The 12010-nt window shown below is 35.0% G+C and overlaps 1 protein-coding gene across 4 annotated transcripts in view; it reads right to left on the minus strand.

Annotated features, from left to right (window-relative positions):
- The window catches only part of CENPK (centromere protein K), a 50530-nt gene that overhangs the window by 14446 nt on the left and 24074 nt on the right, over nucleotides 1–12010 (minus strand). For all 4 annotated transcript variants that reach the window (XR_007127418.1, XM_047729755.1, XM_047729753.1 and 1 more), the window contains 2 exons: nucleotides 10290–10362; nucleotides 5542–5588 (listed from right to left, as the gene is read on the minus strand). Coding sequence is in view for 3 of the 4 variants with exons in the window: in XM_047729755.1 (XP_047585711.1) it covers nucleotides 5542–5588; nucleotides 10290–10362 (120 nt within the window). In the remaining variant the exon portion in view is untranslated. The remainder of the gene's footprint in view (nucleotides 1–5541; nucleotides 5589–10289; nucleotides 10363–12010) is intronic.

The following is a 12010-nucleotide window of genomic DNA, read 5'->3' on the forward strand; positions in this document are numbered from 1 at the left end:
GATCTCAGATGACATAACTAGCTATGTAGAAAATCCTACAACATCTACAAGAAAGCCACTAGAATAAAGGGGTTTTTCAGACTCACTAATAGAAAATCAATATATAAATATTAATTGTATTTGTATGTATCAGAATTAAATAATTGACAAGTGAAAAAAGAATACCACTTTAATGGCATCAAAAATATGAAATACTAAAGGGATGAACTTGACAAAAATGTGTAAGGCCTGTACACCTCTATTACAATTTAAGTCTTTTAAAAAATCATGAATTGGGATGCTTGGCTTACTCAACCAGTAGAGCATGAGAATCTTGATCTTGGAGTCATGAGTTCAAGTCCCACATAGGGGATAGTTTGCTTAAAAAAATAAAATTTAAAAAAAAAAATAAAGAATTAATATTGAATTTTGTTACTTATTCTTCCTGAATTCATTGGGACAGTCAAATGTCTTTTTTCTTTTTTAGTCTTTGATATAATGAATTATAAAACACTGATGAGATAAATCTTAAAAATACTAAATAGATGGAAACCTAAGTAAATACAGAGATCATACAGGGCTCATGGATCCCTGGGCTAAAGATGTCAGTTCTCTTCAAATTAAACTATAGAATCTCAGTCAAAATTCAGTAAGCTTTTTATGTGATTGAATGACCAGCTAACTCTATATAAAAATACAGAGTAATTTCAATAAGGAACAAAAAAGATAAGAGAATTCATACTATTTTGTTTCAAGACTTAAAAACTTCAGTAAATAAAACAATGTGGTATTGACCTAAAGGCAGAAATACAGTAAAAAGGCAAAGAAATAACCATGAATGAAGAACAAATGGAGTCTAGAAATGGATCCATACATATATGGTCAGCCAATTAATTTTCAATAAGCATGCAAAGGAAATTTTTAAAAATATTTTTTTTCAACTGTTTGTGCTGGAATGCCCACAATTGTATTCATATGAAAGAAAATACAGCTTTGGGGCCCCTGGGTGCCTCAGTGGGTTAAAGCCTCTGCCTTCAGCTCAGGTCATGATCAGGGTCCTAGGATCAAGCCCCGCGTCGAGCTCCTCAGAAACCTGCTTCCCCCTTTCTCCCTCTGCCTGCCTCTCTGCCTACTTGTGTTCTCTGTCGGTCAAATAAACAAATAAAATCTTTTTTAAAAAGAAAGGAAGGAAGGAAGGAAGAAAATACACCTTTATCACTCACTCATTCTATATAAAAACATTAATTCAAACTGGATCATAAATGTGAAACTTTGAAATTTTTAAAGAAAACATTCAAGAAAAACTTGTGACCTTAAGTTGGGTAAATATTCCTTATATTTGAGCACAAACCTTAAAAAAATGATAAAACAGTTAATCAAACTGGGAACTTATTTTTTTTAAGATACTGTTAAGAAAATAAAAAGATAAGTGTGCAGGAAAGAGTTAACTGAGCAAGCCAAGGGTGCACACCTGCACATTACCAAGAAGGGCCTGCTTTCAGGACAGGTCCCTTGTGGACTCCTGAAGGATGAGCTTTGAGGCCTTAGAATATTATGTCTCATCGGAGTGTTTATACAGGGTGCTAGGATGGCTCAGTCTGTAGAGCATGCAACCTCTGATCTTGGTGTTGTGAGTTCAAGCCACAGTTGGCACCAATTTGATCAGAGAGTTTATTCTAACTATGTGATTTATGGTGAATGCAATTTTGCTCTGAGGGCTGAAGTGTGAGTAGGAGAGGTCAGTCAAGGAAGCCCCTTATGCATAGTGACTGACTACTGATAAAAACTCTAGGGGCGCCTGGGTGGCTCAGTGGGTTAAAGCCTCTGCCTTTCACTCAGGTTGTGATCCCAGGGTCCTGGTATCGAGCCCCGTGTTGGGCTCTCTGCTCAGCAGGGAGCCTGCTTCCCTTCCTCTCTCTGTCTGCCTCTCTGCCTACCTGTGATCTCTGTCAAATAAATAAAATAACATTAAAAAAAAAAAACAAAAACAAAAACAAAAAAAACTCTAGACAAGTCCCAGGTGAACTTCCCTACATGACAATACTTTGTACATATTGTGTACTCAGTTTCAAGGAGAATTAAACAAATTTATCAACTCCACTGGGAAAAGATTACTATAAGCTTAGCCTATCTGTGTTTTCCCTTGCTCATTTTAATCTGTGTCTTCTCACTGTAAAGAACTGTAACCATAAGTACAATAGCTTCTCTGACTCCTGTGTGCCCATCGACGAAATGAGAGTGGGCTTAGGAAAAACCCTGACAACAGCTGGCATCAAAAGTGGGATTTTGCTATACTGACCCTGGCTCACCAAAACATAATGAAAGCACTCTGTGGGAAAAAGAAGGATAATGGGGCAGAGAATGAGGAACCTGGCACCTGATGTTTACCCAGTCAACAAAGATAGAAGACAACAGCTGAACCATGATCAATATTTATAAGCAGAAGTAGTGTGGGAATTTAGAAATGGACAGAAAAAATTCTCAGACAGCTGGTTGACTGGATGCATAAGGTGGCTGACAGGATGCATAAGGAGATATAAAATACTGAGAAATAAACAAGCTAAATATTCAATCTCTTTATTATTTTTATCTGTAATAGTTAAAATGAAAGCAGAATGTTAAGGCCAATGCTAGTACTGCATCGTTTGAATTTCAGCCAGTTCAAACCAGAGTTGCTAGCTTAAGGACTGCTACCAAAGGGAAAAATTACAGTGGATCATTATGTCATGTCATTTTTAATTCATGATACTGAAAATCTGGTGGTTCATTTCAATATGAAAAAGAATCTTTATTTTCCATTCTGGGAAAATGTTCATGTATTATTTAGGTTTCTTCCCTTCCATTTTCTTTCTTTCTTTTTTTTTTTTAATTTGGAACTTCTACTGGTTTTATTTTGTACTTCTGAGTTGATACTATAGTTCTACTATCTTCTGTTATTCCAGTTGTTTTCTTTTTTTTTAAATTTATTTATTTGACAGAGATCACAAGTAGGCAGAGAGGCAGGCGGGGTGTGGGGGGGAAAGCAGACTCCCCGCTGAGCAGAGAGCCTGATGCGGGGCTCCATCCCAGGACTCTGGGATCATGACCTGAGCTGAAGGAAGAGGCTTTAACCCACTGAGCCACCCAGGAGCCCCTAGTTTTCTTTTTTTGCCATCCTTACTCTGTAGGAGATTTCCATGACTATCATTACCAACATTTTTGTGTTTATTTCAGGTATTATGTTTTTATTTAGAAAGGCTCTTATTCTGATTTGTCCTTTTCAAAATAACAGCTTCATTGAGATATAATTCACATACAACACAGTACCCATTTAAGGTGTATAATTGTTATTTTTACTGTACTTGTAGAGTTGTACAAACATCACCACAATCTATTTTAGAACATTTTCATCATCCCAAAAGTAAACCTGTTAGCAGTATCCATTAGCAGTTACTATCTCCTCTCCAATCATCCAGCCTTAATCAATAAGCAACAACCTACTTTCTGTCTCTATGGATTTGCCTATTATAGACATTTCATATAAATGAAATAATATAATATGCAATCTTTTGTGACTGGTTTCTTTCATTTAGCACAATGTTGTCAAGATACACCTATATTATGACATATAAGTAATTCATTATTTTAGACAATAGTACGTCACTGTATAGGCATATCACATTTACCTATTCATCAGTTGATGAATATTTGGGTTGTTTAACCTTTTTGGCCATTAAGAAAAATGTTGCTATGAACATTCATGTTTAAGTTTTTGTGTGGACACACACTTATTTTCATTTCTCTATGGTATACAGCTGGGAGTGAAACTACTCGTTCAAACAGCAACTCTCTCATCTTCCGAGGAACTACCAAACTGCTTTCCAAAGGGGCTGCACTATTTTATACTCCCATTAGCAGTTTATCAATGTTCTAATTTCTCCATATCTCCACCAATACTTGTTATTGTCTGTCTTTTGACTATAGCAATGTCGAGGGGGTATGAAGTAGTACTTTTCTTAAGTTGATGTTCTGTTATTTTTTAATTTTTTTTCAAAGACTTATTTATTTATTTGTTTATTTGAAGGAGTGAGCACACATACACAAGCAGGGGGAGGGGCAAAGGGAGAGAGAGGGAATCTCAGGCAGACTCTCCAATGAGTGGGTGAGGAGCCTAGCATGGGGGTAGATCTCATGACTCTGAGATCATGACAAGAGCCGAAATCAAGAGTCAGACACTTAACTGAGCCACCCAGGTGCCCGTTATTTTTTTTTTTAAGATTTTATTTATTTATTTGACAGAGAAAGAGAAAGAGCAAGAGAGGGAACATAAGCAGGGGGTAGTAGGAGAAGGAGAAGCAAGCTTCCTGCTGAGCAGGGAGCCAGAAGCAAAGCTTGATCCCAGGACCCTGGGATCATGACCTGAGCCGAAGGCAGATGCTTAATGACTGAGCCACCCAGGGACCCCTCCCGTTATTTTTTAATCAAAAAATTTTTGTCTCTCTGAAGATACTATTAAGTTCTTTGTTCCCTGAATTATCTCTACTTCCTTAAGGTTCATCTTTGTCAGTTGTTTTGGGTTTCTACCTTTCCATTTGGAGGCATTCACAAATGCTGATAACCATTGGCTGGACATTTATGTTTAAAACTCAAAAATACTAAAAACTCTGTGTAGGAATGGGATTTTTTGATGTACACCAATCCTGCTTTTTCACTGAGAACCCCATATACTAGCACTTACAGATCTTTTTTCTTAAGCCATTTAGATTTCCCAGAGAAGATTATTTTATCTCCAGTCTGAGGTTATTTTATAATAGATTGTAAGACCTCTAGAGAAGGAGCTGGTACTTCCACCACACAGTAATGATCTTTCTGACTTTTGACCTGCACACTAACCCTACTAAACACCCAACCTGGTATCTCTGAGTCCAGAGCCTCAGTAGTTTAATGTCTCCATATCCAATACCTCCACTTTCTAAGTGTGGGAGTAAAAACTTAGCTGCCTGATTAGAAGAAAGAAAGCCTGACAGTCATGTTCTGCTGTTAAAGAAATCTTCTTGTTTTTAGCTTTGGACTTGAACCTTGAATACTGAGGTATTAGGTTCCTTCAAATCCCAAAACTTTTTTCAACTCTGTAGGGCAGATATCTTTTCATCCCTGTCTAATTCTCTTGACACACAGATACTTATTTCTTTCCATGCATTACAACCTTGTTTACAATTCTTGTTTGACCTAATGGACTTACACGTTAAAAAATGTCTTTATTGATATGTAGGTTAAGTTTTGAGAAGAACAGATGTATATTATCATCATTTAACTATGTTTAATGTTTATGCTTTTATTATGAGGAGTTTAATCAACTGAAAATTAAGTAAAAGAATAAAGTTTACTATTAAATACTAATAACAGTTCTGTATACAAATTGGTGAAACAAAATTCAAGTCTTTTAAAATATTCCATTCAATAAAACATAAAATAAAAATAAAAAATCAATATGGCTTTAAAGTAGATTCATCCTACTTATATCATGAATCCCAAACACTTATAAGTTAATTAGGGTTACTGCAGATTGATTAAGTGACTTACCTCTTCTTTTCCTAATGTCACTAGAACTTCTTCATTCAGTGGAATTACTGCAGAAACAAAACAAACCAAAATTATACACTTATGCTTAGTTAACTCTCAAAAATAAAGAATTTGATTTTGTGGTTTTTGAGATACTTCTATTTTCTTATTTAACATCTTTACATATATAACCAACTTACATATAATTTTAGACAAACATGACATTGAAGCATTTTTGGGTTTTGTGCCTTTTGTTTTGTTTTCAATTTCTCAAAAATAAAGTTAATAATCTATAGTGTGTCCTTAAATATATCTCTAATTATATGATCCTATGCATGTGTATATATATGTTTATGTATATTATCTGTACATATACATGCAAGGGTTATTCATTTTGCTATTGCTGGTTTTACAAGAATGGAGTATCATATACATTCTTCTTATTTTTCCTCAACAAAATCCCCATGGAAATCCTTTCTATTTATCTGGTGTAAATCTAATTCATAATTTTAAATCACTTCAAATTATTCCACAGGATAAATGTACCATAGTGTATTGACTGATAACAGTACTGACTGAACATTAACTTTGTACTTAACTTTTAGCCACAAAAAAACAATGATGCCACAAGCGTTTTTTAATTTATGTCTTTATGTACTAGTGCTTTTATTTCTTTTGGATAAATTCCCAGAAATGGAATTTCATAGAAGGAAATGTGTATTTTTTATTTTAATATAGGATGCCAGATTCTTTTCTAAAGAATTTCTACTAGCAATAAGAAACAGCAAAAGATACAAACTCTCCTAAATTTTTGCCAATTTATGAGTATAAAGTTTTAGTTTAATTTTGTATAGCAAAATTAAATCCTTATACTTAGAAAAGTTCAACCTTTGTACTTTAAGTTTACCTTTAATAAAGTACTAATTAAAATTTCTCAAATAATATGTTACTGAAAATTTTCTAATCTATATGCTATTTCTAAAGGGTCTTCTGACAGGAGAGAGCTTCCCACAAGTGCTTCATAGGCCCTGTATATCGGCAGCCTCAGGATGCTACCAAATCATTTCAACAAATGCAATGAGAAGGATTCTAAGAACATAAAGTTAATAATCTTCGTTTTGGTCAGTGTGGTCATGAGTAGCACTTCAGTATTGATTCATATAATCATTTCAGCCCACACAATACAGCAGCTTCTAAGACTATAAAGTTATTTTAAATCTTCCAGTGTGGCAGTCTGTGGGACTGGCAGCCCAGAGCAAAATGTGTATTTGGCCCATAGGCCAGCCTGTGTGTTTGGTTTTACCAGTACAAAATGTGTATATAAGGGATGATTATATAAGAAAAATAAAAATTTAAAATTCCCTGATACATAGCATCAAAAAGAATAAAATACTTCAGAATAAATTTAACCTAGGAAGCAAAAGACTTGTATGCTGAAAACTACAAAACGTGGCTAAAAGAAATCAAAGATAGAAACAAAAAGAAACATCCCATGTTCAAGGACTAGAAGACTTAATATTATTAGACACCAATACTACCTACATTGACCAACAGCTTCAATGCAATCCTTATCAAAATCCCAATAACATTTTTGTAGAAAACAGAAAAATTCACCCTAAAATTCACATGGAATATCAAAAGACCCCAAATAGCCAAAATAATCTTCAAATAGAAGAACAAAGTTGGTGGTCTCACATTTGCTAATTTCAAAATTTACTATAAGTCTATAATAATCAAACAAGTGTGCTACTGGCAACAGAGACAGACATATAGACCAATAGAAGAGAACAGAGAATCCAGAAATAAATCCTCACTACATAGTCAAATGATTTTTGACAAGGATGCCAAGACAACTCTATCTGGAAAAGAACAATTTTCTTAGCAAATAGTAATGGGAAAACTAGATAATACACATGCAAAAAAATGAAGGTGGACCTTTAACTTTCAAGTTTGAAAATTTCTATTTAATAAAACATAATCTTGAACAAGAAGTAAAAGTCTATTATAACAAACTAGTGGATTGGTGATGAAGACCTAGAGTAAATGTGTGGCAATAGGGGTTAATATTTAATGACTGGCTATATGTAATACATGAAAAAGGAAGAATCCAGAAGGACTCTTAAATTTATGGTTGAATTAAACAGATCCCATTCAATAGATCAGAGAATGGAGATCAATTTATAAATCTGAGGCATGTGTAGAATATTTTGGAAAAGATGTCTGGAAAGTAGAAAGATATCTAAGAATGACATTGCAGAAAGTCTGGCTTATAAAAACAGATTTGGAAGCAGTCATGAAAATTGTGTCCTCCTATCCACCCAAATTCATATTTTGAAGTTCTAATCCCTAGCACCTCAGAATGTGCATATATTTGGAGCTGGGTCTTTAAAGATGTGACTAAGTTAAAATGAGGTCATTAGGATGGGCCCTACTACTCCATTATGACTGGCAGCTTCATACAAAAAGATTAGTATAAGAAGCTAGATGTCCACCAACAGATGTGGTATATATATACAATGGAATATTACACAGCCATCAAAAGAAATGAAATCTTGCCATTTGTAACGACGTGGATGGAACTAGAGGGTATGATGCTGAGCGGAATAAGTCAATCAGAGAAAGATAATTATCATATGTTCTCTCTAATATGAGGAATTTGAGAGGCAGGGCAGGAGGTTTGGGGGGTAGGGAAGGAAAAAATGAAAAAAGATTGGATCGGGAGGGAGACAAACCATAAGAGACTCTTAATCTTACAAAATAAACAGAAGGTTGCTGGGGGAAGGAAGGAAAGGGTGAGGGTGGTTGGGTTATGGGCAATGGGGAGGGTATGTGCTATGGTGAGTGCTGTGAAGTGTGTAAGCCTGATGATTCATTATATGTTAATAAAAATAATTAATAAAAATTAAAATTAAAAAAATTTTTTAGGGTGCCTGGGTGGCTCAGTGGGTTAAGCCGCTGCCTTAGGCTCAGGTCATGATCTCAGGTTCCTGGGATCGAGTCCCGCATCGGGCTCTCTGCTCAGCAGGGAGCCTGCTTCCCTCTCTCTCTCTCTGCCTGCCTCTCTGCGTACTTGTGAACTCTGTCAAATAAATAAATAAATAAAAATCTTTAAAAAAAAAAATTTTTTTTTAAATTAAAAAAAGATTAGTACACAGACAGGTGACTATGTGAAGACCAAGGGAGAAGATGGCAAGCTATAAGGCAAAAAGAGAGGCTTCTGAAGAAACCAACTTTGCAAACACCTTGGTCTTGAATTTCCAGCCTCCAGAATTAAGAAAAAAATTAATTTCTGTTATTTAAGCAATCCAAGTCCATCGTACTTTGTTATGGCAGGCCTAGCAAACCGATACAGAAGTTGTTAATGCAGATAAAACATATAAAAACAAAAGGAGGAAATATAATGCTGGAATAGCATATAGAGTAGTAAGCGAAAATTGCTGGGCACAGTCCTCTAGAGAACAGCAAATTTAACAGCATAGTATGAGCAGTCTTTGAGATGCTAAATATAATCCTGAGGAGGAAACAGGATCTATAGTTTAATGTAAATTAAAGTAACAACTGTCTATATACCAGAAATGCTAAAATTTTAAAAACTACCATGTGGTAGTGAAGATGTGAAACAGTGGTGGGGATGAATATAGTAAGTAGTTAAAATCAAGAATGCAGATGAAATTGTCTAGAAAGAGAATGAACAGAAGAATCCCAACAACTGGGATTAGAGAACAATAAACCTACAAAGGGGACTAAAATGAGAACTGGGGGAGCTCAAGGAAAGGAGGAAAATGGGCCGGAGAAAGGAGAACAGAGATGTTAAAAGAAAGAGGTACAGTCCATGTAAAATACCAAATATACACATATAGGTGGCACAGACAAATAAGCTTTCATAATAGAAAAATATCTCCTAGCTGGGTATTTTAATTGCAGATTTTAAAGCAATTTTCTAGGGGCACCTGGGTGGCTCAGTGGGTTAAAGCCTCTGCCTTCGGCTCAGGTTGTGATCCCCAGGGTCCTGGGATCAAGCCCCACATCAGGCTCTCAGCTCAGTGGGGAGGTGCTTCCTCCTCTCTCTCTGTCTGCCTCTCTGCCTACTCGTGATCTCTGTCTGTCAAATAAATAAATAAAATCTTAAAATAATAGTAATAATTAATAAATAAAGCCATTTTCTATTTCTTGAAAAATGGCAAATATATAGCTGGCCCCTGTTGGATAAGTCAAGAGGCAACATACAATCTATGTGGTCTGGTCCCTATGTAAATAAGTATATAAAATAACTTTTCTACTAGGTAAGTTTTTCTTTTTTTAAAGATTGTATTTATTTATTTGAGAGGGAGAGAGGGAAAGAGCACAAGATGGGGTAAGAGGCAGAGGGAGAGGGAAAAGCAGACTCTCCCGCTGAGCAGGAAGCCAATTCAGGGCTCAGTCCCAGGACTCTGAGGTCATAACCTCAGGTGACTGAGCCACCCAGGTGCCCTCTACTAAGTAAGTTTCATTTATTAAGACACAATTTATAGTTTCTACTGAGCAGGTAAGTTAGTGTCTGTTAAGGATCAAATGATGGTTATAATAAGTTCCTATAATTCAAGATTATTATAATGTCACACAAACATATTCCTCTATAATAATAAAATAAGCACAAAATAACATATAAATGAAAGAAAAATTTAGGCAATTTCAACAAGGTGAAATGGATCTTATAATTCTTCTAATCATTAAATTAATTTGCCACTAATTTCCTTACAAAAATATAAATCTAAAAATAAGAACCTTACTTTCAGGGCTTTCTTTCTGCCATTGACTGAGTTCAGCAGTCAAACATTTCGCTTGCATAATTAATAATGACGGCTATAAAAAAAAAAGAAAGTATAAAACAGTCATTTTTTACAAAATATTTTAGATATTCACAGATGAAAGTGTAGACATCTTAAAACTTTATCTCAAGTTCCTAACATAAACAGCTAACATAACAGGCATCCAAAGTATAAAAAATTATTACTCCAAACAGAATTCTGCTTTAAACCATTACTAATTATCGCTCATAAATTGCCTGTTATTCCAGTAACAGTCTTAAAAAATGATCAGTTCTACTTTACCACTCAACCTAAAATAAAAGGACCTAAACATATTTCTTTTATTCCCTAAATAAATATTACTTTAAAAATATAAGGGGATATGGCTGGCTTAGTCAGTGGAGGATATGACTCTTGATCTTAGAAATGTGAGTTAGAACCCCACATTCAGTATAAAGATTACTCAAAAATAAAATCTTCAAAAACATAAGATGTTATTTCTTGCCAACAGTTTTTAGACAAATTTGCTTTAGGGGAAACTTGGTGGCTCTGTCAGTAGAGCATGCAACTCTTGATCTTGGAGTCATGAGTTCAAACCCTACGGTGGGGATAGTGTTTACTTTAAAAAAGACAAATTTACTTTAAAGATATTCTTTTTTTTTTTTTTAAGATTTTATTTATTTATTTGACAGAGAGACACACAGCTAGAGAGGGAACACAAGCAGGGTGAGTTGGAGAGGAAGAAAGAGGCTTCCCACTGAGCACAGAGCCCAACATGGGGCTCCATCCCAGACTCTGGGATCATGACCTGAGCTGAAGGCAGACACTTAACAACTGAGCCACCTAGGCCCCTAAAGATACTCTTTTTTTCTCTATGCACCTTAGGAAAAATAGCGACTTCTTTTAGCTAGGTTGCTAAAAAAAATTTACATACATACATAGAGGGTCACCTGCCTGGCTCAGGCAGTAGAGCATGCACTATGGATCTCAGGTTGTGAGTTTGAGCTCCACATTAAGCAGAGATTACTTAATAAAAAAAAATTTTTTTAAATACATACATAGAGACAATTATAAAATGAGATTGTTTCCAAAGGCTACTTAAAAAACCAATTTTGTTAAATCGCCTTTATTAAAAACCAATCTCAAACAACGGTTTAAGATGATATGTTTCTGATAGTAAGTGGCTCCAAGCACTTAAATTTTAAGAATTCTAAATCTATGTGATAAATCTGTTGCTTGGTTAGATTATTAAATTGAATTCTATGTATGCTTAAAGTTAAATTTCAGAACATTTTTATCACCTCTATATAATTCTTATTGGTAGTCAGATAAAAAATGCAATGGGTTTTACTGTAATATTTACACTGAAAGAACAAATACTGTCTTTTTAGCCATTTTTCAAAAGATTTTATTTATTTATTTATTTATTTATTTATTTGAGAGAGAGTGCATGCACAAGCTGGGTGAGGAGCAGAGGGAGAGAGACAAGCAGACTCCAGGCTAAGCACAGAGCCCCATGTGGGGCTCAATCACACAACCCTGAGATCATGACCTGAGCCAAAATCAAGAGTCAAATGGATGCTTAATCAAGTGAGTCACCTAGGTGCCCCTTAACCAATTTTTATGATACAAAGCAGGTTCATTCACAGATTTTGTTCTGTATCAAAACACTGACTACTGAATAGTCAAGAGGCAAAAAACCT

Source organism: Lutra lutra, chromosome 5 (genome assembly GCF_902655055.1).
Source record: "Lutra lutra chromosome 5, mLutLut1.2, whole genome shotgun sequence".
Classification (NCBI taxonomy): domain Eukaryota; kingdom Metazoa; phylum Chordata; class Mammalia; order Carnivora; family Mustelidae; genus Lutra; species Lutra lutra.